The 25,226-nt window shown below is 61.0% G+C and overlaps 2 protein-coding genes across 3 annotated transcripts in view; one reads left to right on the top strand and one right to left on the bottom strand.

The window, feature by feature from the left end:
* Window positions 1-11,267, top strand: part of PRR36 (proline rich 36) — a 30,981-nt gene extending 19,714 nt beyond the window's left edge. Inside the window, 6 exon segments of the mRNA XM_067563806.1 lie at window positions 20-331; window positions 333-543; window positions 1,364-1,418; window positions 3,754-3,908; window positions 5,176-7,764; window positions 9,206-11,267. Of these exon segments, the coding sequence (XP_067419907.1) occupies window positions 107-331; window positions 333-543; window positions 1,364-1,418; window positions 3,754-3,908; window positions 5,176-7,764; window positions 9,206-9,636 (3,666 nt within the window). The 5' untranslated portion in view covers window positions 20-106 and the 3' untranslated portion in view covers window positions 9,637-11,267.
* A 4,813-nt stretch (window positions 11,268-16,080) lies between these two features.
* Window positions 16,081-23,027, bottom strand: SAMD1 (sterile alpha motif domain containing 1). 2 transcript variants are annotated; one of them, XM_067563796.1, is made up of 5 exons: window positions 21,983-23,027; window positions 18,062-18,452; window positions 17,482-17,575; window positions 16,964-17,075; window positions 16,081-16,735 (listed from the first exon to the last, which is right to left on the bottom strand). In XM_067563796.1, the coding sequence occupies exons 1-5, from the start codon at window positions 22,706-22,708 to the stop codon at window positions 16,577-16,579; spliced, it is 1,482 nt and encodes a 493-aa protein (XP_067419897.1). In that variant the 5' UTR covers window positions 22,709-23,027; the 3' UTR covers window positions 16,081-16,576. The 2 variants fall into 2 exon arrangements, with proteins under 2 accessions (XP_067419897.1, XP_067419898.1); XM_067563797.1 differs by having other exon boundaries at window positions 18,287-18,452.
* Window positions 23,028-25,226: the final 2,199 nt, after the last annotated feature.

The raw sequence follows: 25,226 nt of genomic DNA, 5'->3' as shown, positions 1-25,226 counted from the left end.
TAACGTCTGTCTCTTTCAGTCCTAGCTGGAAGGCAAGGGAGGATTTGGCTGCCCTCCGACACCTCCGAGGGGGCAGGCAGCCTGCCCAGCACCTGGGTGGGACAAGATGGAAGGCAAAGCTGCTGCCAGTGGGGACCCCCCTCTGCAGGCCGATGGCACGGCGCCGGCTGGGAAAGGGGCAGTGGTGGCTGGCCGGCCGGCCGCGAAACCCAAGCTTCCCAAGAATGCTGTGAGATCGGCCACCGGCTCTGGAGCGAAGTGGCCTGCGACCAGCCACGCCCGCCTGCCCGCGGCCCCTTGCGGTGGCGCCAAGCCGCTCAGCAATGGGGTGTCCCCAGAGGGCCGAAGCTCCACAGAGGAAGCCGCCAGTGGCAGCCTCGGCAGCTAAAGCCGGTGCTGCCCCTGCCAACCCCTCTCCGGCCAAAACTGGGGCCAGGAAGCCAGTGGGCGAGAGCGGGGCAAAGCCTCCGGGGAAGGCTGGGCTGAACAAGGCCGGGCAGCCGAAGGCCGTGAGGAAGACACCTGTCCCAGCGGCGACCTCGGGTATGTTCCTCGCCCCCCTGCCCAGCTGGGCGGGTGGCACAAGGCCAGGATCCCTTATGGCCTGAGCCAGGGTGGGTCCGTTCTGACCTAGGGAGGGATCTGTGTGGCAAGGCCCCTGTGAGCTGATAGGAGGCAGTGAAGGGGCTCCCCTGCTAAGGGGAGAAGGGGATGGGGAGGGGGAGCCCTCTCTGCTGCTCCCTCCCTGTGGCGCTATAGTAAAGTGGGGGGAGGGTTGTGCTGGGCTGTGATCAGAATCCCCAAATAAAACAGCTGGCAGGGCTCTGGCAGATGGGGGTGGGGGCACAGGTAAGGGAGCCAAGCTGTGGCATCCTGTTCCCCTGGGGGAGGGCGATGCCATGCTATGGCATGATAGGTAAAGCACATAGCAGAGGGAGGGGTCCCCTTAGTCTCCTCTTCCTCCCCACCCTGACCTGGCTTTGGGGGAGCAGAACAGAAACCCTAGTTCCTCCCCCACCCCACTAGTGATAGCTGTGGTGGTTCAGGGGCCCTCACCCTCCCCAGAACCAGATCTACACTGATGGGGAAGCTGGCGCGGCCCCCTCCCATGAGCCCTGACTCCTTGGATCCCAGAGCTGGGAATGGAACCCAGGAGTCCTGTTCCCCTGACACTAACCTACTGGATCCTGCTCCTGCTCCCTTCCAGCTGTCTGTAGACTCCAGAGCTGCCAGCCTGTGTTTGCGTGACACCCCAGCTCCCCCCCCATGTCCATCCCTGAGGTATTGGAAAATTTGCCTAGTCAATAACCTCGCACCCTCTGGCACTGAAACTCTGTGTCTCTCTCTCTCTCTTTGTTTCTAGCCCCAAAGTCTGCCATGGTGAAGTCTGAGAAACCAGAAGCTGCCAAGTCTTCCAGGTATGTTGTGCAGTTGCCTGCTGTCTGTCTGCTCCAATACTGTAGGGGAGAGACTGGGTTAGCGACTGCCCCAGGGTAACCAGCAGAGACCACATGGTGCAGCTGGGCAGGCTGGCGATTGATGGGGTCGGCATGAGATTTCCAAGGCCAAGGGACTGTCATTGGGACCCACCTCCCTCCTGGAGCAGTGAATACCGTGACCCACGTGCAGGGTGTGTGTGGTACCTGATCTAATCGAACCAGCTGGAATCACGCTAATAACAGGATGTGAAGGGTTGGGAGCAGGTGTCCCTGGAACTAGGGGAACTCCCAAAGCAAAACAGTCCCAAGTCCTTAAAAACCCCCGAACACCTGTAGGGGATGGTCTAGGTTTACTTGGTCCTGCCTCTGTGCAGAGCGCTGGACTTGACTTCTCGAGCCCCTTCCAGCCCCACAGACACTTCTATGGTTCTGGGGCAAGTGGGCGTTTGGGTTTTAAGCCAGGTCTGACTGAACAGGACCGTTAACGGGAGCAGCTTGCACCAGCGCAACTTCCCGCACAGCATGGAGGCAGTAAGGAAACTTGGGATGCCACAGGGCCCGATTCCCAGCTGCCCTGCAGACTGGTCTGTTTGAGTTCTGGGAAGAGGCGGGGCTAGGCCCATCCAAAAATAATGCCCCGCCCCACCTGCCCTGGGAGGAACCACAAAACCCAGAGGGGAGGACTTGGGACAGCACATGTGAAACCCGGGACGGGAGGGAAGGTCAAAATGAGGGCACCCGACGGGGACTCGGAGCGGAGAACCCCGCCCAGCACCCTCTGCTCTGCAGAGGAGCCTGGATGCTGCTGGGAGGAAATCTGCCTGGAGACGTGAGGCCAGCAGGACCGGAAATAGCCCTGCGGTTGCAGCACATCTCCCTGTCTAGCTTCCTCCGGGGCTGATGCAGGCCCACCTTGGTCAGCCTCAGGAGGAGGCCGATGGAGGTCTTGTGACTTTGTGGGGCCAGGGCGTGGGGCAGGGAAGTGCAGTGAGCTCTCAACAAGAGGTTCTGGGCTGCCATGCAGAGCGGGTGCCCTTCTAGTTGGGTAGCACTTTCATTGGTGCGACAGACCGTAGGGGGCATTTAATCTGGGAGTGAAGCAGAGATGTCCTGGTGCAAGCGTCTCGCTCGTTGCAGTTAGTGCTGGCTGTTCAATTTCACTCTCCCAAGGTGAGTCCAGCATGTCAGTTTCACGTGAGCTGCTGGTCAATTTGCTGGCAGGGTTATAGGGCTCCCGGCCCTGCAGCCAGAGGGTTCGCAGGTCACTCTGCAATTTCAAACAGTCTTCGCTTTTTCTCTCTCGAAGCCCAGCAGGCCAGGGCTCTGTCTCGCTCACCGGCGAGCCGGGGAAGGCCTGGAAAACTGCCCCTTTCTAAGCAGCAATCCCAGCCTGGCTTTGGGCCCAGGCTGGTGTGACTAATCAGCCGAGATTGGGAAGGGTTTTACCATGACTGCGAGAGCCAGATGGGCTCAGCAGCGTGCTCTGCATGCATTTGGGGCTTGCGGCTGGGAGACAAAGGGGGCGTTGGAGCTGGGGCACCAGTCAGAGCTCTCCGGGAGGGGCGTGGGTGAGCCTCTACTTGCAGAACGTGGTTTCCATTCAGATCATGGCTGCCGCGGGGTTGTGCTGGTGAAGGGCCTGGATGGCTTGGATTTGTTTGGCAGGTGACCCAGCGCCTCTTGGCGTAGAAAGGAAAGGATGGCCCTGTGCCTAGGGCGCTAGCTGGGGACTCGAAATGTGGCTTCAGATCCAAACACCACCGCAGTCTCCCTGTGTGTAAAACTGAGCCAGTCGCTTTGTCCCTTTGTGCCTCCGTTTCCCCTCCTGTGTAAAATGGGAGTAGCAGCAGTAAAGATCGAGAGGAACTCGACGCTACGGTTATGGGACCAGCCGCTCTAGCTAGTCTGGGAGCAAGGCGTCTGCCAGCCAGGGGAGGGACAGTCTTTTTGGGAACATCCGTCTCAGACCACAGCAGCCTGGTACTGAGGGGTCCCTTTGTGGGATAAGTATCTGCCTGGGGAACCTGCCCTGCATCCCCTGAGCTGGTCCCTCTGGTGGACAGAGCACAGAACTGGCACTCAGGAGATCTAGGTTCTATTCCCAGCTCTATCATTGACCTGCTGGGTGACCGTGCGCAAGTCTCTTGTGCCTCCATTTCCCCATCTGTAAAATGGAGAAAGCAGGGCTTTCAGAGGTGTGGGTGAGCAGTGAATAGAAGAGCTAGGTATTTAGGGTGTGAAATTGACCAGTCGCTATGGACTGCATGAGACAAACACACAGTGGATATTCTCTCTCTCTCTGGTCTGGTTTCAGACCAGCTGTTCCAGAAACTAAGGACTCTGTGCTGGCCTCCACCAGGACCGTGAACAGCAACAAACCTGCGGTGGCCAAACCTAGGCAGATGGCACCACCTGGTGGCCAGGCCTCAGCAGCACCACAGCAGCAGAGAAACACAGCTGCAAAGAAAGGTACAGGCATGGTGCGACTAAGCATGGGTGAGCGGCTAAGATCTGGCACCAGCAAGCTGTGGTGAATCCACCGTATGGGCAGCCGGGAGCGTCTGAAATTCAGTGTCCGGCTGGATCCCCTGGTACGGTGCATGGGGCAAAGGGCGAGGTGTGGATCTCGCCCTCCTGTATTTTTGTAGGTTGCTGCCTGCTTGGGACAGCCAGGCAGCCCCTGACTCGGAGCATGAGTGGGGGTGGCCCATCTGCTGTGGCAAAGGGCAGCATGCAGCTGCCACTTGGCCATAAAGCCCGTGGTGAGGTGTCAGAGGAATGAGCTCCACCCACCCATCCCCTGATGCCCCGTGTGCTGCTCTGCGCTCAACTTCCCTGACAACCTCCCCCACCGCATAGTGGGTGGGGAGAAGGGGCGGCACGACACCCCAGCCAGCATGGAACAGATCCCAGGGCTCTGCTCCCAGGCCTGGGTGTTGGGGATACAGCTGGAGCGCACTGCACTATCGATATTCCTCCTCTCTGGGGCAAAGGATGAGTTGGCGCAGCTCTGGTTACGCTGGGGGCCGGGCCCTGACTAGGACCAGTACAAAGGTGACTTAAAGCACTGGTTCCAACCTGTGACCTGGGGACCAAAAGTGGCCCCCTGGGGGCTTTCAAAGTGGCCTGTGGCTCCCCTCCCGCTGGCTGCAGCAGGGAGCCACTGTCTAAGGACCCAAGTGGAGCACATTGCCGTGGGGCTAAAAGACGGGTGCAGGCCCCTTGCTACAGCCAAGGGGACTGGAGATCAGCGCTCCCCTCTCCTGGCTGTAGCAGGGAGCACGGCAAAGCTCTGCCTGGGTCCATAGGTGCTGGGGTCCCTGCCGGAGCCAGAGGGAGGGGAGCATGGATCTCGCATCCCCCTGGCTGCAGAAGGGAGACACGGCCTAGGGACCGCGGTGGAGCGCCCGGGGCTAAGGGCAGGTGCGGTTTCCCTGCTGCAGCCGGGGGACGGGAGATCAGTGCAGAGGAAGGAGTTCAGGCTGCCGTCTGGCTGCACTGGGGGAGGTGGTGTTGTAAAAATGACACCTGTGGCCCTTGAGCCAAAAAGGTTGGGAACCCCTGGCTTAAAGCCAGCCCTGTCCTTGCCCTGTGTAGGGAGGTGGGAGTTGGGCCGCTCTACTGCGACCCTGTGGCTTTCCCAGGGTGCTGCAGCAGCTCACGGCGCCCTCTGCTGGCCCGTCCTGTTACCCCAGAGGGCACTTCCTTGAGACCTGGTTTTTCTTGTCACTTGCAGACCTCGGCAGAGCTGCCCCTGTCCCCAGGGCCCGGCTGTCGGGCTCAAACCCTGCCCTCAACAAGATTTCTGGCCCAGCCAGGCCTGCCAAAGCCAAGCTCCCTGAGGCCCAGGGCCCCAAACGGCTGCTGGAACCCAAGACCAAGAGCCAACCGGTCCCTGCTACTCCCAAGGCCTCGGATAAGCCAAAGGCCACGGGGCCGAAGACCCCTCCTAAGGCGGGGGGCAGCCGTCCAGCCACCCCACAGAAAGCGGCAGCCTCCACCCTGAAAAGGCTGCCTGCAGAGAGCCCTGGCAAGAAGCCCCCCAAGAAAGAAGCTAGTTACAACCTGGAGCCTGTGTCCGTGCCCAGGAAAAAGCTGCTTCCCCCAGGACAGGGAGAGGCCAAGGAAGCTGCTGCCAATGTCCTCGGGGCCTCTCCCGATGCCCTGTCTGGCGTGGAGAGGGCAGCCCCAGAGGGCCATGTGGGGCCTGTGGAGGGGCAAGGATTGACGCCGGAGGTGGGCCCGGTCCTGCCTCAGCCGGTCGCCGCAGACGGGGCTGCTCCCGAGATCGACAGGCCGGAGGTGCTGGGAGCCGAGGAAGAGCCTGTGAGGGACCTGGAAGGGGCGGTTGGAAGTGGCAGGCCCCTGGAAGAGGGAGGCTCATCTGGCCCAGCGCTGGGGGCGGCTGAGCCCCTGACCTCCCAAGAGGTGGCGGCACCAGCAGTGCCTCTTGGGAAACAGCAGCTGCCTGATCCCTCCTACCCGGGCTCTCCGCCCGGGGAGATGCTAAAACCAGTGGGCACGGAGCTCCCTGACGTGATGCTCAAGCCCCAGGGAGAGCAGAGCCTGTCGGACGCCCCATCTGTGCTTCTGGATTCCTCCCGGCCCTGTGGGGTGGGCCCAGCAGCCCAGGGAGAAACCTCAGCCTGCCGGGAAGCCCTGACCACGGTTGAATACCTGGGCTTGTGGCCGGACAGTGAAGGCAGAGCCGCTCCGGAGGTGACCTGCCTGGCACTAGCCCAGCTGGAGCCCAGCTGCTCAGCAGAGACCCCCCAGATGCTGCCCCTTGGCGAAGAGGCCCCTCCACCCGGGTCACCAAAGCAGCCAGAGGATGAGACGGTCCCAGGTGCGGAGACCCCAGCTGAGCCAGAGGCAGGGTGGCCAGCGAATGAGATGGACTCGTGGCCCCTGGCTGGGCAGGATGTAGCGGGGCAAGGAGCCGAGGAGCTGAGAGAAGAGAAGAACGGGAGCCTTGCTCTGATGCCGCCAGGGGTTGGACAGGAACTCCAGGCTGCTCTTCCCCTGGAGAGAGGAACCCGGGACACCGGCAGGGACTCTGGGGGGATGGAGGATCTGGCGGCTGACGGAGCTGCTGGTACAGGGCAGGCAGTGGCTGCTTCCCGGGGGACAGAGGGGCTCAGCGAAGAGCCTGTCCATGCAGCGCATGAGTTGGGCGAGGCCGCTCCCTCTGCACAACAGCTCCATGAGGTCCCCGAAGACCAGCCCGGGGTTGCTTCTCCTCCTGGCACGTCCCTCCCTCCTGCTGGGGCGTCTCCCCCAGCTGAGTTGGCTGGAGTCACCTTAAGAAGCCCCGAGGAAGCCGAGCTGGGATCCCCCCGCCTGGGTTCTCCCACAGACATTGCCAAGATGGGGCCCGTGGAAGGGGAGCCCCCATGCATGGGTGGGATTGATGTGCTGGAGGACCTGGAGCCGCCTGCCTCCCGGGGGTCACCGATGGGCCCTGAGGTGACCATGCACAAGCCTCAGACTCTACCCCTGAAGAGCCTGGAGCTGCCCCAGGAGCCAGCCCCGCCTCTCCCGCCCCCGGGGCAGCTGTCGTCCAGCAGCGCCGAGTCGGAGGGGCCGGCCAAGAGCCGCTCGTCCAAGTCCAGCACCTTGAGCGGCCCCGACCTGGCCGGCAAGAGCAGCAGCGAGACCAGCACCCCGGAGGAGCTGCGGGATTACGACAGCAGCTCCGGGGTGGAGTCCAAATCGGACGAGAGGTTGGAACAGACCTTCCCCCGCAGCCCCCTGGAGGACCTGCCGGGGGAGCAGGACCTGGGCATCCACATGGACAAGGGGGAGGACGAGGCAGAGACCCTCCCGGCCGACGAGCTCCTGGGCGACTTGCCCACTGAGCCCACCGTGTCCTCGGAGGAGGAGGGGGAGCTGGATGGAGACCTGCTGAAGGCGACGGCCAAGCCCCTGGTGTGCCTGGCGGCCTCCCCGCCCCGCAAGCCGTCCCTGGAGGAGTCGGAGGAGCTGGGCTCGGGCGACGCCGGCAGCGGGACGCCGGCCTCCACCAACTCGGCCGCCTCCTGCGACGCCTTCGACGGCGCCTTCCACCTCCACTCCACCGACAGCTGCAGCAAGAGCCCGGGCCTCTCCTCCCTGGAGAGCGAGGAGCACTTGGCCGAATGCCCCGGAGACCAGCTCCCTGCGGGCTCCGAGCCGGCCAGCCTCCCCGCGGCGCCCGAGCGCGGCAAGATCGCCCTCCCCGGGGACTGGGCCTGCCAGCGGGAGCGCCCCCTGCAGACGGGCCTGGCGGACGAGAAGGAGCTGGCCCCCCAGCCCTATGGCCCCGCTCCCCACGGCCTGACGGCAGGTAACGTATAGAGAAACCTGCCGTGTGTGTCCAAGTGCCAACTCCGCGGTACCTTAAAGCTTAACTCAGTCGTGTGCAATAGCGCCCCCAGCTGGAGGGAACCCCCCATCCATGTCCGTCCCACCCCCCGCCCCCTTGTGTATCTTCCACCTAGCTAGATGGGTCTAACATCTCTGCAGCCCCTCTGTCCTAGCCTACATCTTGTGTCTATGTAAAAAATACCAGGCTCTTTCCCAGGATCACTGGCACCTAGGGGGAAAGACATCTGTTTTAACGTGCTTCCCTTTGGCGCAGGGAGCTGGGCCCAAACTTTTTAGCCTTTCGGTACGTTGAATAAAGAGTCGCTTGTCTGGATCTGACCTCCTGGCCTGTTCTGTGTATTTTTGGGAAGGACTCTGACCGCCCCTCGCTTGGCCTGGGATGGGGAGTTGCTCGGAAGCAGCACGCCTAGGGCCCAGCAGGCGTGGGATGGGAGCCAGGGAGCGGGCCATCTGTCGTGGCACGTTTTGGTTTAGAGCTGTAGATGTCTGCCCTTAGCCACAGCCCTTCCGCTGCCATGGCTTCCCCAGGAGGCAGCTCGGCCACCGCGTGGAAGTTCTTCCTCCTGCATGGCTGAGAGCGACTCAACCCGTCCCTGGACCGCCACGTGGTGGGCGGACTCTGCTAGACCCCACCAGCCCTCCTCTCCTGACCGCTTTTGGTCCGAGGGAAGTTTCCTGGGTCCACAGACCATCGTTTTGAGAACTAGAGCCCCCGATGCTGTGGTACCTTCCCTAGGGACCAGGCCACTGAGGTGCCCCAACCTCAGTGATGCAGTTGTCATGGAGACACTGGAGAACTCCAACAGCCTAAGGATGCTGTGCTTAGGTTGGTCAAAGCTTCATGACTGGTAGATGGATCTAATCCATGCTTCACCCTCCGAACTCTGTCCTCCTTGGCTCTTCACCCCTGGCCTCTAGCTGCAGAACAGGACCCGTCCCGTGCAGTTCTGGTTCCAGCCAGTAGCAGGCAACGTTGCCCTCCTTGGCCAACTCCCTGCAGCATCAGTGGCTCCACCAGGCAAAGAGCATCTCCCGGGGAAGCTGTGGAGGTGCCACTCGCCTTCTCCATAGGTGCTCTGCTTCAGTGCTGCCCCCAGAACCATGCCTCCCGCCTGGGCAGCTGCTCTCAGCCTGAGGATCGCTGCCATCCTAAAGGTCTAGCCATAGGCACGGAAGCAGGAGACGGTTCCTAGTTGAATCCTCTTTGGGCATCTTGCCTAAGGGGGGTGGGGTGGGATCTAATGGGTTAAACCTGGATGTTGCCTGGACTCTCTCCTCCCTGTCTGTCTGTCTGTGCCTGTGCCAGTCTGTCCTGTTGGTGCCCCCGTCTCTCCTTCGTCCGTCTTGACACCCCTCCCCCTGGGCTGTTCTCTCCAACCCACGCTCCTGTGCCGTTGTAGGTGAGAGCGGGGCTGGCCTGGGGCCCTTCCCCTGGGGGCCCTGCCCCCCGGAAATCCTCTCCACCATCTACGAGGTGGAAGGAGGAGCAGAGTCCCCTGGGCAGGCGCTGGAAGAGGAGGAGGATGGGAGCTGCCCTCTCCTGCACGCGGCTCCCTGTGAGAAGGCCCCCCTGCACCTGGGCAGCCTCCAAGCGACCGTCATGCAGCAGCTGATCAGCCGGACTCTGCTCTTCTCCGCGGCGGGGGAGGCGCCCCTGGGGGGCAGAGGGGCCCCTGTCGTGAGCGAGGTGGAGCTTGGCAGGTGGACAGACCTACTGTCCCCACTGGATGAGTCTCGGGCCAGCATCACCTCCGTCACCAGCTTCTCCCCCGAGGACGTCTCGTCTCCCCAGGGCGACTGGACGGTGGTGGAGGTGGAGACCTTCCACTGAAGTCCCCTACCCACGCCAGCTTTGCCCCCTCCTCCGGGTGACGGCTCAGATTCCTGTTGTGACCTGCTCTTCTCCTTCCCTTGGCTTCTCTGGGGGCCCAGGCATGGTGGGCTGGCCGGTGCTCTGAGCCAGCTACGCAGACCTTTCTTCTACCTCTTGGACCACCGGGGAGCAAGTGGCTTCCCACGCTGAGGCCACTAGAAGAACGAACGCTGGGGTGAACCCACCACAGCCCCTGTCCCCCACCTACCTCCTGAGTCTGGTCCCCTGCGAGATGGTTTTAGTTAGCCCAGGTGGCCTCCAGAAAGGATCTAAAATCTACACGTTCTTCTGAAGATATTGGCTCAGGGTCAGGTGGTTGCAGGTCCCTGCCAGAAGTTCTCAAGCACCCACACCCATCTCTTCATCTGCTGCTGCAGAAGACCTCCATCCTGCATGAGGACACTGCCAGCTGCTCTTGATGGGGGTGGAAGAATCTAAGCCCTGAGCTTGGTGGGACTTTCCTTGCCCAGCAGCTCTTTCCCCCTTGAGGACATTTCCCAGGAACGTGGTGGGTCAACTGATTCCATGATCCCTCTTCCCTGGGGCAGGAGAAGCATTGGGCCAGACTGGGGATGGAGCAGGGGCCGGGAGGAAGAAAGCGCCAGGCTTAACGCAGGGTCAAACTAGTCACTGAATGTTCTCTTCTCCCCTGCTGTGCGCATAGGGCTGGGCGGATGGACAGTGGGGGGGGGGGGGCGGGTGCTGCATGCATGGTGCTGGTTTCTGACATGACTTGCCTGCTGCTTTGGAAGGGAGCGGAAGCCTAGGCTGATCTTCCAGCTGTTGTGGTGTGGGGGTGTGTTGTGTTTGCTGCTGTGGGCATAGCCATTAGGCACAGATCTGCTGTCTGTCTGTCTGTTTGCTGCCGGCTAGCCGCAACTCCAGTAGCTGAAAGAGTGGAAGTGGATTGATGGCCTGGATCCTCTGCTCGGGGGTGCAGTGGGAATTCCTCTCCTGAACTTTCCCATGGCCACTGCCATCCTCTGAGCATCTTCCAAGGTTCCCCAGGGAACCTCCTGCCTGGAGGAAGCCCGTCTGCCGGTCCCCAGGCTGCTAGATGACTTCCAGTCCTTGGAGAGGGGGCAGGTGTCCCTCACCCAGAAGCTTAGCCCGATGTCAACTAAGCACTGAAACACATTCCTGCGTGGCATAGAGGGCAGGGGGTAGGAGCAATGCCTTGCAGCGGGCTGCCCCTCGGCTCTGTGGCTTCAGTTTTTGATCGCAAAGGGGGTAGGGGGGGGAGGCAAGCGGGGGGCATAACTGAGCCGGGCTATTCAGCCCTTGGTGGGTGAGTTCGCTGTTGTCGGGCGCAGAGGTAGGCGGCTCTTCAGCTTACCTCCCCCGGTGCCCCAGCCTGCTAATGTGTGTAACTGTCATTGTGAAGTGTAGACAATCTAGCTACGTTCCTCGTTGTAGTGAAGGCCTGGGTGCGGTGAGCCAGGGCCCGTGGCTCTGACGTGCGTCTGCCCTGCAGGCTTCAGTCTAACCTAGCAAAGTGTGAACAGGAAACTAAGTGAAATGATGGTGGCTTTTTTTTTTTTTTTTTAAAGAGACACTCTAGGTTTTTAATAAAGATGAATTCAACAGTGCTCAGGTGTTGGGCTCTTCCTGGAGGGATCTAAGCGGGAGGGGGGGAGAAGAGATCCCTGGGCCCTATCTTAATTTAAAGCCTGGTTCACAAGGGCCTCCGCCTGCCCCTGTGAGATTGAGGGCCCAGGATGCTGCCCCCTGCAACCATCCACTTCCGAAGCCCACCCTTGAGAAGGCTGAAGGGTGGGAGGAGAAACTAAGGCACAGAGCGGGGGAACAGCTGGCACTGCAGCGCGGTGTCCTGCCTGGCAGGCTCTGCTCCCCCAGCCTTTGAAGCCATGTGTGGAGCAGCTGGGGGGAGGGAGGCTCCAGCCACCCCGGGGGCTTATTCAGTGTCTCTGCTGCTAAGTGCTAGATTGGCTGATTTCCAGGGGTGGTGGTGGTGGGGTGGGGGGAGATAACAGGAGCCATGCTTGACCCTAACTCCCTTCTCCTAGGTGCCGAAGCAATGGTGCAGTGAGGGGCTAAGGCTCCCCCCAGTGCTGAAAGATTGGGCTCAGCCAGAGGAAGTGAAGGGCTCCTTGTTTCTAATCCTGACTCATAACTAAGGCTGTGGGGGGGGGGCAGGCCAGGGCTGGGGGTTCATCCTCTGTACTACCCCCCTTTCCCCACCCGCCCCTTGCTGCCAACAGAGCAGGGTCACGAGCAAACTGTAGTCTGTCCCACCCCCCTTAGCGAGGAAGAAGGGGCTATGAAACTCCCCCTCCCTCGGCCTGTGGGTTTCTCCTCTGCCCCCGCTCACCCAGCGAGGGCTGCTTGGTGGGGATTGGAGCGAGTACAGTACCACAGGCTGAGGAATACCCAGCTGCAGTTTGAAAATTACTCTAAGCACCTAACTCCCCTGGACCCATTCCTTCCCTGGTTGTCCTGTTAAAAGACCCTGGGCTCAGGCAGTAACATTGTGGCAACCTGGCCCCTGGCTGGCTGGTACCATGCATGCCACACCACTGCCCTACGGTCCTATTGTTCTCAGGTGGAGCCCAGGGCTGTAGCGAGGGGGCCTTTTAACATGACAGCCAGGGAAAGAATGGGTCAAGGGGAGTTAGGTGCTTAGAGCAATTTTCAAACTGCAGCTGGCTACGTGGGGTGGTACTGTCAGCCCAGGCTCCCCCACTAGCCAGCTCCAGCCATGGCCCATGCCCAAGGGAGTGTGTACAGAACAGGGCAAGTTTGGAGCAATTCCCCATTAGGGGTGGTTGCATGAAGGCAGATGTTTAAAGTCACTGCTGGCGGGGGGGGGGCTAGCATGTGTGGCCCAGTTTGGCGAAGAGCTGGCCACGGCCTGGCCTCCTGGAACCAAGGTAGGGCCTTTTTTTTGTTTTTAAACTCTCACTTTTGGCCGTCATCATGTTCCTTACTAAGGCGTTCTGCTGGTGAATTGTGCAAAAAAGTACTGCAGAGCCCAGCCGGCATCTCCCTTGGTCAGCGAGGCCAGGCCCCTGCACTCAAAGCAGGACTAAATAAGAACTGGCCCAGTCCTGGCACCTGTTTGTCTAACCTTAAAAACCATCCAGCACCGAGATGCCACAACCTCCCTCGTAACTCAGTCTAACGACCCTGCCAGGACGTTCTTCCTACTGTCCACCTGAAACCACCCGTGCTGCAGTTTAAGCCCATTGCTTCTTGTCCGGTCTCCTCCTTGTAACAATCTTTTCTGTACATGAAAACTGTTCTATTCCTCACCCCCCCCACACCCCTGTCTTTTCTTCTCCAGCCTAAACAAACCCAATTTTTTCAAGCTCCCCTCCCAGGTCATGTTTTCTAGACCTGTCGTCATTTTTGTTCTTCTCTAGACTTTCTTCAGTTTGTCCACATCGTTCCTGAAACAGGGTGCCCAGAACTGGACCCAATACTCCAGTTGAGGCCGCAGCAGCAGGGCGCAGCACAGATGAATCACAGCTCATCTTTTGCTTACAACACTCCTGCTAATACAGCCCAGGACCATGTTTGCTTTTTTTTTCTTGCAACAGGGTGACCCTGTTGACTCAGATTTAGCTTGTGATCTCCTATAACACCCAGCTTGCTTTCCAAAACATGCCTTCGAGGCAAGTTATTTTGCATTCCTCTTGTTTGTATTGAACCTGCTGCCTATTCATCTCATCATGGGACACCCCCCCAGTTTTGTATTGCAGGAAAGGACATTGATACTTAAATACAGGGATTTATAGAGTAGGTTCATATTTTCTGTCTTTTCTAGCCCTTTCCTCATAACCTTTTGACCACTGCTGCACACTGAGCACAAATTTTCAGAGACCCAGCCCCAGGGACTCCAAGATCTTCCTTGAATGGTACCAGCTAATTTAGAACCTAAAACCATCCTCCCTCACCTGAGGTTCTCCAAAGCCATTGAGGGGCCAAACTCCCATTTCAGGGTAAAATCAATGGACTTTAAGGAGCTGGGTTGAAGCACCATGCCCAGGGTCCCCCTTGACCACACCTGAGCAGCAGCCAATTGCCCTCAGCTCCCTGTATGGGAGACTGGTGCTCTAAGCCTCTCTAAGAGATGGGAAGTACTGCTGCATGAAACCCCCCCTTGAGTTGCAATCGAGCAGGGCTGCTGCTTCTCTTCAGGTGGTGACCCCGTAGTTCACAATCCAAATATCTCACGCCACGACTCATTATAGTGACAGTTACATTTAAAAAAAATAGAGCCCCAGTAACACCCTAGACTTTAGGCAGGGGAGGTGGAGGGAGGTTGACTGCAACTATTTGACTTTGCTTTCATGTGTAATAACAATTTTCAACCACTGATGGTCCCCAAACCTGCACTGGATCTTCCATTTCTGCTAAGAGCAGAGATGATCTTTCCAAACAGCTACAGTGCGTGGCACTGGAATACTCCCAGCTGGAATAGGGATTTGGTCAACAGCACCTTAAAAGGGGGCTGGGAGGGTCTGATTTTCAGCAAGGGATGAGGCCCCCCATTGATCATCAGAGCCCCCAGCAGCATCTAAAAAAACCCAGCCAGCTCAAGATTTGCAAACAGCTAAAGATCCCCAAGTCTTTCCCCAGGGACACAGGGCTAGAGTGGGACTCGGCCCTGGATTCCAGGCCCAGCTCTGCTGGGTGACCTCAGGCATGTACCTTCCTCGCTCAGGGCCTCAGTTTCCCCATCTATAAAGCAGAGTGCTAGAGAAGAGCGGAGGATTCTCAGCATCGCCCAACCATAGCAGCTTGGAAACAAACCGGTTTTTAAACACTTCCAAAGCCTAGGTGCTCAGAGGTATTCAGCGCCCTGTGCTCTCCTCCTCCCCAGAGGCCCGGATCCAGATGCCCTGCACTGGCTGTTTACAGGGCTACCAGGAACTGCCAGAACTGTAATTCTCCTGCAGAAGGGACGTTCTGCCAGGGTTCAAACCCCACTCTCCTAGAAACCAGCATGAGATCTGCAGAGCTCTTCCACCTTCCTCAGCAGTAGCTGGTGCCAGGCACTCCCCCGGCAAGGGCAAGAGAAGGGCCCCTTTCCACCTCAATTTCATGCATCAGGAGACAGCTTTTCTGCTGGGAGAGGATCTCACTTGTCGCCACCCCCTAACCGAGCAGGGACGGCCCCAACTCCTCTTCCCGCTGCTCTATGCCAGGTGGTCGATGGCTCTAGTTTTGCTCCAGGAGCACTGCTGCTGCTTCACGGCCTGGGCTGGCTCCGTCCCACCTCACTGATTGCAGAGGGGAGCTCAGGTGCAAGGTGAGGAGCCTTTGCAGGGGGCACTGCTACCACCCTGTGGGTGCTACCGGACAAACCCAGCTTGGCAGATAGAGGCTGCTGTGCCCAGCAGAATCAGATGCCCCCAGGGCCTGGGGAGATTGGAGTTCAATTCCCAGCTCTGCTGTACTCCACATGGGACCGTGGGCCAGTCACAGCAATGCTCTGGGCCTCAGTTTTCCCACCTGTAAAATGGGAGTAATGATCCTGGCTTTGTCTATTGGAGTCAGCCCTGATTGGGTGGGGAGAGCACCTGCTGCTGAGCTCCCACCCTGCTTGCCGCAGCACAGCGCCCCCTAGCGCTGCACTGGCACCAGAACTGATTGCCAAGACAATATGCCTCCTACTGAGCCCCCACCCCGAAGTACAGCGCCCCCTACTGGGCACCAAGGTTTGCACAGAGCAGGGAGATGCACATCTAACATGGGTCATCTCTAAAATGGGATGAATGTCACTAGATGGCCACACCCCTCCCAGACAGAACCCAGGAGCCCTGATCCCCCCCTTCCCTAACCACTAGACCCTACTCCCCTCCCAGAGCCAGACCTAGAACCCAGACTCCCAGCCCCCTCCCACAAGCACCTCCCTTTAGATACATGCCACCTCTTGGCTGTCCTACACCCCACCTCTCCCCCCCATCGTAAAAGGGTCCAGAAATATTCACCAATTGGGGTTTCTCTCTTTTTAATATTTTTTTTTTATTATTTAAAAAAAAAAAAAGGGGGGGGGAGGTGGGGGGTGGGGTGGGTGCTATATTAAAACGCGACTGGGTAGCAACCACTGATACGTTAAAAAAAAAATTGTACCTTCCCCCCCGCCCCAATCAGAGAATAAAAAGGATCCCGTTAAAATCTTCCCCTGATGCAGGGCACCCCTGCAGTGCCCTCCCCCCCCCCCCCCCCCCCGAAAATCCTTGCCCCACCCCATCTGAACAGCAGGGAGGCCGGATGGGGGGGAGGGGAGACCAAAGCAGAGTGCCATGTCCTGAGTCGGGGGGAGGCGGTGGGGAGCTAAAAGAGGCCCCCACCAAAGTCCTCAGACATCATCTTCTGGGCGTGAAATGAGCAAAAAATCCACCTCTCCCACCGTCCCCCAGCTTGAAATGGACAACAACGCTACAATGTGAGACTAACCAAGGTAATAAACACACAGTGGAGGAGCGGGGGGAGGGGTGGGTCTTGGAGGGGGGCAGTGTTAGGCACTGAGCCCCCCCCCATCCCATCAAAAGAAAAAACAAAACCAAGCTGCAAACCCCTCCTCCAAATCCTACTTCTTCACTCCCTCCCCCCCACAGTTCTTTCTACCCCTCCCCAGCCACTTGGGGGGTTAATCACGAGGAGGGAGGACACAGCCAGGACGCCTGGGTCCTTTCCTGGATCCCCCGCCCCCTCCCCACAGACCAAAAACCGAAGGCTGATTGACACACCCCCGTTCTCCCCCCATCGTCCGTTTCCATGGAGACAGGGATGCTGGGAGGGCGGATTCCCGAGATGCCAAGGGGAAGGGAGGCCACAGGCAGGGAGGGGACAGCAGGAGGCGGTGGCTGCCCGCACAGTCCCCCCCCCGGTCCGAGCTGTGAGCCCCTGCCCCACCCTCCGTCCCTGCTCAGCCCAGGAAGGAATCCACCTCGTCCTCCTCGAAGTGGCTCTGCTGCAGCGCCTTGATGTGGTACTCGTAGATCTTCAGCGCGGGGCCCAGGCGGATGGACAGCCCGGTCAGGACGTCTGTGCGCTGCATGAGCAGAAGGGACTTCCCGTCGATCTCCTGCAGGGGGCGACAGACTGAGGGGTCACAGGGATGACTGGCTGGGAGGGGGGGGGGGGGGGAACGGGACACGGGGGCTTTTTCCTCTAGGGGTGCCAGCTCCAATCTGTCCCCAGGGCAGGGAGGAGAGGGCTGGCTGGCTGAGGAATGGGACATGGGGGGGGCTCTGCCCTCTGGGGGGCGCCGTCTCTGTACACATTGCCTTTCCCCAGCCCAGGGGGCACTGACCTGCTCCTGAAAGGCCGACGCCTGCTCTGCAAATCCGGCCTCCGTGAAATAATCCACCACGTCCATCACTGTCCACTCCACGGGGTCCGAGGGCTTCTCCTTCTTCACCGAGCTGGGCGGGAGAAGGGGAACAGAGCGATCAGGGTCCCGGCCACCACCCTCGCCTGCCAGACAGACCCAGCCCCCGCCCCGCTGTCATCGCCCGGTCTGAACTCCCCTGCCCCCACCCTCTCCTGCCCCACAGTCAGTCAGAGAGGGGGCTGGGAGCCAGTCCCTGTCCACTGGGGCCGGGCTCTGGTGCAGCCAGGAGCTGCTGGGGGTTGGTGGAAGCAGCAGGGAAACGTGGTCCCAGCGGCCCCTCGTAGGGGCTGTGACCAGGGGGAGATGCCCGGGGGGGAGCAAGTTAGAGCCTGAGCTGCTCACATGGGGCTCATCGGTTAAACACCAGCCCCCAGCGTGGGGCAGAGGGAGAGTGGTGGTGGGCAGTGGGGCAGGAAGCCAGCGAGCGCAGGACTTACATGCAGCTGAACGGCGTCCCGTCCGCTGCCTGGACGCCAGGCCGCCCGGGGGACAAGGGCACAGGGGGGTCCGCACCCGCCACGGCTGGAGAGGCTGCAAGCAGGAGAGAACGCGAGAGAGACGGGGCTTATGTCTCCCCATGGAGCATGAGGAAGCCCCCCGGCTCTCCCCCATCTCCTCCAGCCCGGCTGAGGCCCCTCAATCTTGTCTCACCGTCCTGGACTCCCTCCAACCCCTTCCGTTCTGCTGATGGTCCTCAATCCTGACCCACCAGCCCCTGCTATCCCAGCCCTGGGTTCCCCCTTCCCGTGGCTTTTCCAACGCCCGGCCTGCAGCGCCCTGGATCTTCTGGTTCCAGAGCTCTCCCCGAATGCAGACACAGCCAGCCCAGCAACACCCCCACGGCTCAGCTACATGAAAGGCTGAGATCTGCCAAACTCATTTCATGTGTGATCTCAGCCACTGCAAGGCATCAGCCTCACCCCCGGCTGTACCCCAATAGACCCTCGGTATCCCCTCACCCCCTTTCCCTAAGGGAAATTCCAGCCCCCAGAGGCCAGGGTCCCCCCGCTCCGATACCTGCTCTGTCTGGCTGCCCGTAGGAGCCCCTCTCCTTCTTGCCCGTCCCAAACTGCTGGCAGGCGCTCTCCCCAGGGGAGCAGGCCTTGGCATGACGCCTCTCGCTGCCTTCGCGGTGGGGGCGCTCGGAGCCCTTGTCCGGGGAGTGCTCCTCTGGGGGGTGCAAGTCCCGGGCGTGGCCACCCCCCGCGGGGCAGTCCTTCCCACCATGCTTGCTGTCCTTACAGTCCCCGTTCATCTGGCGCTGCTCGGCGGGGGCTGCTTTGCCGTCGCTCTCCACCTCAGCCCCGGCGCCGGCCCCCTCGTAGTCCGCAGCCTCGGAGCCTTCCGACATGGTGGAGGCCTCGTCATCCTCCTCCCCCTTCTCCTCCGACGGTTCCTCCCCGGCCTTCTGCGGGTACCAAGAATCCAGAGTTAGAGACGCCAGGAAACTGCTCCCGTGCGCCCTGCACAGGGCATCTTCCGGGCACGGCTGGGGCTCCTGGTTTTACACCCCGTTGGGCCCCTAGCCCCTCCTCTGACCTGGGACCCCCACTACTCCAGCCCTAGGCTCCCCCACGCCAGCTCTGCCGATGCCCCTCAATTCTGCCTGCTGCCCCTGCTACCCGAAATCCGGGTGCCCCGCCCAGCTCTGGTGGTGCCCCTTGATCCCAACCCGTAGCCCCCCACCCTTCCAGTCCCCGTCCTGCCTTCTCCCGTGCTCTGCTTGCTCTAGTGGGCGGCGACTCGCAGGGTCCAGGCCTATGCATCTAACCCCAGCCAGTTGGTCACAGCTTAAAAATCGCCCCTCAGACAGGAAGCCACTGGGCTACCAAACTAAGACATCGGAACAGACCTCCTCCTGGAGAGCGCCAGCTGCCACGGAGATCCCTCTGCTATGGCCAACTGGGCCCATCCCTAGAAGCGCCAGGGCCTGTTTAATTGTGGCAGCACTGGACTGGGGGAAAAGTTTGTTGTAAACAAAGAATTTAACATGAGCATTGGGCATAGAGCTGGGTCGGAGGCAGCGTGGCCAGTGGATGGGGCACCAGCCTGCCAGTAGGGAAACCTGGATGGGAAACAATTCCCAGCTTTGAAACCGGCTTTCCGGGTGATCTTGGGCAAGTCACTTCCCCTCCCCGTGCCTCAGTTTCCCCATCTGTAAAAGCGGGATCATCCTTCCTTTGTCTGTCTAGATTATAGTTTCTCTGGGGCAGGAAGTGTCTCCACATGTGTGTGCAGCGCTCTGCACAATGGAGGATTCCCAGGGGTCTGCGTGGTGCCAGCCGGAACTGGATCTCCTCTCAGCCAGGGCATCTAGGACTTAATATAACTCAAACAATAAATCTCTGAAGCAAAACCAGGAGCTCTTAATTTAGTTGTAACAAAGCCTGTTAAAATAGCTTGTTAGAATGTAGAAGATAATTACACCCCCACACCCCTCTGCTTTTTAAAGGAACAAAAATGTTATTTTTTTAAAAAAATATAAAAATAGAAAATAAAATCCCCTTTGTTCTTTTACAGCCTCGCGTCAAAACCAGAGTGAAAGCCCAAGTTCTTCAGCAAAATCTGGCTCCCCTTTCATCATGGGCCTCTCCCCCACACACTGGCTACGCCAGGAGTCCATGCCAGAGATGCCTGGTTTGTTATTGCCGGGCTGCCAGCCAGGCCCGTGCCGAGTGCTCTTATTATAGTTATATTACAGTAGCGCCTAGAGATCCCAGTCAGGACTGGGGCTCTACTGTGCTGGGTGCTGCACAAAGAGAACACAGCCACCCCCGAAACACAGGCAGAGGTTGTCGGGTTGCCTGGCAGGGCTTCATCAGGGGCCTTGGATTGTTAAGAGACAGGAAACAAAGGGCTGGTCAGTTTTCACGGGGGAGAGCAGAAAATAGCGGGACCCCCAAGGGTCTGTGCTGGCACCAGCGCTGTTCAACAGAGTCCGAAATGATCAGGAAAAGGGGGTGAACAGTGAGGCGGCAAAGTTTGCAGCCGATACAAAACCACTCAAGGCAGGTCAGTCCAAAGCCAACGGCGAAGAGTTACAAAGGGAGCTCGCAAACCTGGGTGCCTGGGCAACAAAATGGCAGATGAAATTCACTGTTGATAAGTGCAAAGTAGTGCACGTCAGAAAACAGAATCCCAACTGCACATACAAAACGATGGGGGCTGAATTAGCTGTTCCCACTCGAGAGAGATCTTGGGAGTTCCCGGGGATAGTTCTCCGAAAACATCCGCTCGATGTGCAGCGGCCGTCAAAAAGTGACCAGAACATCAGGAGCCATTAGGAAAGGGAGAGCTTGTAAGAGAGGAAATATCACAACGCCCCTATAATAATCCAGGGTACACCCACACCTTGAATACGGTGTGCAGTTTGGGTCATCCAATCTAAAAAAAAAAAAAAAAAAAAAAGAGATCAGGATTGGAAAAAGTACAGAGAAGGGCAACAGAAATTATTAGGGGGATGGAACAACTTCTGTAGGACAGATTAAGACAACTGGGATTGTTCAGTTTAGAAAAGAGACTGGGGGGGGTGGGGGAAATGATAGAAAGGGACTAGGGAAATGCTATTTACCCCCTTCACATAACACAAGACCCAGGGGTCACCCAATGAAATTAATAGGCAGCAGGTTTAAAATAAACCTAAGGAAGTATTTCTTTACACAGCACAGTCAACCTGTGGAACGCATTGCCTGGGGATGCTGTGAAGGCCAAAAGAATAACTGGGTTCAGAAAAGAATTAGATACGTTCCTGGAGGACAGGTCCATCGATGGCTATTAGCCAAGATGGTCAGGGAAGAACCCCACGCTCTGGGTGTCCCTAAACCTCTGACACTGGACAACAAGGGCTCGATCACTCAGTAATGCCCTGTCCTGTCCTGTCCGTTCCGTCTGAAGCACCTGGTGCTAGCCACTGTCAGGAGACAGGATACTGGGCTAGATGGACCATTAGTCTGACCCAGGCAGGCTGTTCTTATCATAGGGCTGCACCAGGCGCCTCTCCTCCCCCCCGATTTGTTATCGTAGGGTTGCCCGGCAGAACTGTGCAACGCACCCTGTCGCCGTATGGCTGCTCACGGGTGGGTTGTTACTGGATGCTTTGTTGTGTAAGTAGCAGTGGGGGGGAGGGAACAGGGAGGCTGTTTGAACAAACCCATCCATCACACAGACCGCCCGGCCCGGCCCGGCCCGGCCCAATGCATCCCAGCCAGGCCAGGTGTCATCGCCCAGGGCCTACAGGGTCAATCCCAGCTCACCCCCTAACCTGAACCAATCCTGGACCTCGACCAGCTCGCTTCCCACGGCCGCGTTCACGCTGAGCTCCTCTGCCTGGCACTGCCCACGGCCCCTCCCACCCGAGATGCCCCGTGGAGTCCTGGGCCACGCCCACCCCTCCACACCTTGCATGTCCTGGGGCTCCCCAGGCACGTGCCCGCACAGGAACGACTGAGGCAGCCCCGGGGCCTGGCTTCGAAACAAGCACCCAAGTCTGACCTGCCCCTGACTGCCAGGCAGCCCTGCTCACACCCCTTCACTGGGCCTGCACCCCTGCCCACGCACCCCTGCCCCGATGCCCCCCCCTCCCCAGATGTTCCCCCCTCACCTCCTTGGGCAGCCCTCTCCACCCCCTCCCCCAGGTCCTATCCCAAACACCCCCCAAGTCAACCCTTTTCCCCGGTGACCCCCTCCCCACGGGAGGCCTGGAGACCCGCTCCCCCCCCCCCCCCACTGGGCCCTGGGCACCGCTCCCTGCCCCACCCACCCAGACACTGCCCCTCCCCCCGGGGCACCACTCACCGCCCCCCTCCCGCCCACTGCCCTTCCCTCCCCCCTGGATAACGCTCCCTGCCGCCCTTGCGCTCCCCTCCCCCGCCCATCGCCCCTCCCCCCCCCCGGGAGCCAGGGTTCCCCCCCTCCAAGCGCCACCTGCCCCCAGCTCACCTTGCTTCGGTGCGCCCTGGCGTGGGGGGCGCGGCCCTGGGCCCCCCTCTCCGCCCGGGCCGGGGCGATGCTGCCGAAGCGGGTCCTCTCCAGCCTGCCGCGGGCCACTTCCTCCTCCAGCAGCCCCTGGACTCGGCCCCGGGTCACCCGGCCGCCGCCGGCCGCGCTGCCATCCCCGCCCAGATAGCGCACGATCTCCCGCAGGCTGACCGGCGAGCTGCGCTCGGGGGCCTCCTCTTCGGGGGCCGGGGGCGGCGGTCGCTCCCGGCCGGTCCGACGGGGGGGTGGCGGCGGCGGCGGGGGCGGCTCGGCGCGGGGCGCCGCCCGGTGGGCGCGGGGCGCGGCGGGGGCCGGTGCCCGCGGGGAGCGGGGCGCGGCGGGGGAGGCTCCGGGCGGGGAGGCGCGGTGCGAGCGGGATGCGCCTCCGGGGCGCTGGGCCGGCGCCGGCGGCGGGGCCCCGCGGCGGGGCGGCTGGACGCGGGCGGCGTTGCGGTAGGAGATGCTGCCTTTGTAGCTGACCCGCAGCACGGCCCGCTGCTGGATCAGCTTCTCCAGCTCGGCCCGGGTGCGCTCGGGCTCCGGCCCGTGTCTCCGCCGCACCATGCGGCAGATGCGCTCCAGGTCCGGCCGCGCCTTACGGGAGCGCAGCGAGTCGATGGTGTCCAGGATCCACTCCTGGTAGCGGGGCGCCTCCTGCCCCGGCGGGGGCGGCGGGGGCCCGGCCATGCCGCCTCCTCCTTCGGCGGGCCGGTAGCGCCTCGCTGCCTCCCCTCCCCCGGGGGCTGCGCCCGCTGCACCGGCTCCTTCCCCGGGCCTGCTGCGAGCGGCCGCACGGTCCCGCCGCTGGCGCTTCCCGCTGCTGCACCGGCTCGGCTCGGCTGGGCTCGGCGCGCCGCCCGCGCGGGGGTTGCTCGGGCCCCGGGTTCCCCGGGCGCTGACTGCGGCTGCAGCTGGAGTCGGTGGCGCGCGGGCTGGTCCCGGACAGGCAGCGCGAGCCCCTCCCTCCCCGCCGCACGCGCCGCCGCCCGGGACCCGCAGCCCCTCGCGAGGCTTAAGGAGGCGCCGCTGCCCACAACCTCCCTTCCCCCTGGTCGCTTAAGGTGGAGCCGGGGAGTTCCGAGTCTCAGTGTGTCCCGGCTCCCTCACCAACTACTCCCCAGAGCCTGCCCCTCCCCGCCTTCCTGACCCCCAACAGCAGCCCGCTCTGCTTACCCCGCCCCCCCCCCCAGCATTCACCCCCGCCACTTCCCCTCCCCCCGACCCACCGCTAACTTCCCCCTCCCCTTCCTGACCCCCCCACACCTGCCCCCTTGCAGCCTCTCCTGCCTACTCCATCCCAGGACAGTCTCTGCCCCCTTTGCCCCCTCCCGAGGGGCTGAGCTAGTCCCCATCTCCCCCCCACTCCGCCCACCCTCCCCCAGCCATCAACCCCCTCCCCGCCCGGAGGGCTGGGCCCATGGCTCCGCCTGCGGCTGGCTGCGCCTGGGGATGCTGCAGAGGGGAGGTTGCTGGAGACTCGCCCCTTTAGGGGATGGAAAGAGGGGGAGGCCATGGGGTGGTTGCATGCCTCTCCCCCCCCCCCCCCCGCCCGCCCCTCCCGCCGGCAAGCGGGGCTCCAGGTTCCCGGGGGAAATAACGCTGGGTCCCCCCAGCTGGGTCCCGGCTCAGCAGGGCTCAGAACGGGGCACGGAGCCTTTCTCCACTAGGGGGCGCCAGTCCGGGCCCAGGACAGGGGCCAAGCTGGCTGTGGGGGATGGGACACGGGGGCCTTTCTCCACTAGGGGGCCCTGCCGGGAGCAGTTCAACTCTTACCCGCCCGGTGCTGCAGCCGCCGGGGCCCCGCGGCTGCAGTTCAGCCTGGCTCCCGGCAGATGGGCCGGTGGGCTCCCTGGTCCGCAGCCCGCCGAGCCGGATCCGGAGCCCCCGGGGGCCAGGAGCTCCTGGGGGGTGGGGTGCACCTTTCCGCTGAGCCACAGGGAGGGCAGGGCCCCACCCCCGGGCAGCCCCAGCCGGGCCTGGCTGCTTGTCCACGCCTCCCGTGGTAGGGTTTTGCAGAGCCGGCGCGGACCCGCACCAGCCACTTTGCCTCGCTCCGGGGGCGGGCGCCCGCTGAAAATGCCACTCAGCCCGGAGCGCGCAGCCCCATGGCGGGTGCGCTGGGTTTGCACCGAGCAGCGCTGCCGCTCAGCTGGCGGGGGCCCAGCCGCCTCGTGCCATTGGAGTCAGTGGGGCCAGCCCCCCCAGCTGCTGTCAATCAGCGTCACCCCATTAGCGTCAACAGAGATGAGAGATTGATGCTAGGTGAGGATCTGGCCTCTTCCCCAGCTACCAGCCTCAACCAACGGCCCCTGGGGGAGGGGGCCAGGCCCAGCCCAGCCCGCCTGGGGATCAGGCATGGTGACGGAAGTGGGGGTGCAGAGAGAGGAGAACGCCAGCCTCGGCTGGTATTACTTTGTAGCTGGGGAAATGAGGCACAGAGGAAGGACTGCGGTCACACAGCCGCTGGCACTGAACCCAGGAGTCCTGACTTCCAGGCCCCGCCCTCCCCTAACCACTAGATCCCACTCCCCTCCGGCGCCAGGACTAGAACCCAGGAGTCCCGGCTCCCAGCCCTTCCTCAGTAGATCCAGTCACAGAACTGGGGATAGAACCCAGGCGTCCCAGCACCCCCTCCCCCCCCACTTTAACCCGTAGAATGTGATCCCCTGGCATTGCTGGAGATGGTAGCAAGTCCAGGATCAATCCTCTGCCCTCTGATCGGGGTGGGCGTGTGTGGGATCAAGGAGGGGCCTGGCTTCAAGCTTGCTAATCATGAAAGGCATCCAAAATGGGGGATGGGGACAGTCTGCAGAGACGTAGCCAACATAGACGGGCTGGAGAAAAGGACTTGGAGAATCCGGACTCCTGGGTTCTATTTCCAGCTCTGGGAGGAGGAGTGGTGTCTAGTGGTCAGGGTGGGAGGCTGGAAGCCAGGACGCCTGAGTTCTTTCTGTGCTCCACTCAGTAAGAGGGGACTAATACCGGACTCACTTGTATTAAAGATGGTCACTCTGCCCTCTGCTTGGCTTTAAAGAAAGGCACTAAAAGTAGTTTGGATCCAACGCCCGCCTCCCAAGATCCTCTGCCAATTTTTGTGGCTTTACCCCCACCTTTCCCTTTTCATGCCCCACATTCATGTAAGACCCATGCGAGACAAACTGGGGGATCTGCCCCTAGACAGACAGCAACAGGGACCAGAGAAAAT

This window comes from Emydura macquarii, unplaced genomic scaffold, assembly GCF_026122565.2.
Source record: "Emydura macquarii macquarii isolate MOO-44397 ecotype Brisbane River unplaced genomic scaffold, CSIRO-AGI_Emac_v2 contig_2617, whole genome shotgun sequence".
Taxonomy (NCBI): domain Eukaryota; kingdom Metazoa; phylum Chordata; order Testudines; family Chelidae; genus Emydura; species Emydura macquarii.
This window is presented reverse-complemented; position numbering and strand designations above follow the sequence as displayed.

Coding starts and splice junctions, on each gene's coding strand:
- SAMD1 (XM_067563796.1), bottom strand. CDS start 22,708: ATGGCCGGGCCCCCGCCGCCCCCGCCGGGGCAGGAGGCGCCCCGCTAC. Junction 17,576..18,061: donor CGGGCAGCCAGACAGAGCAG/GTATCGGAGCGG, acceptor TCCTGCTTGCAG/CCTCTCCAGCCGTGGCGGGT. Junction 17,076..17,481: donor GGGACGCCGTTCAGCTGCAT/GTAAGTCCTGCG, acceptor TCTCCCGCCCAG/CTCGGTGAAGAAGGAGAAGC.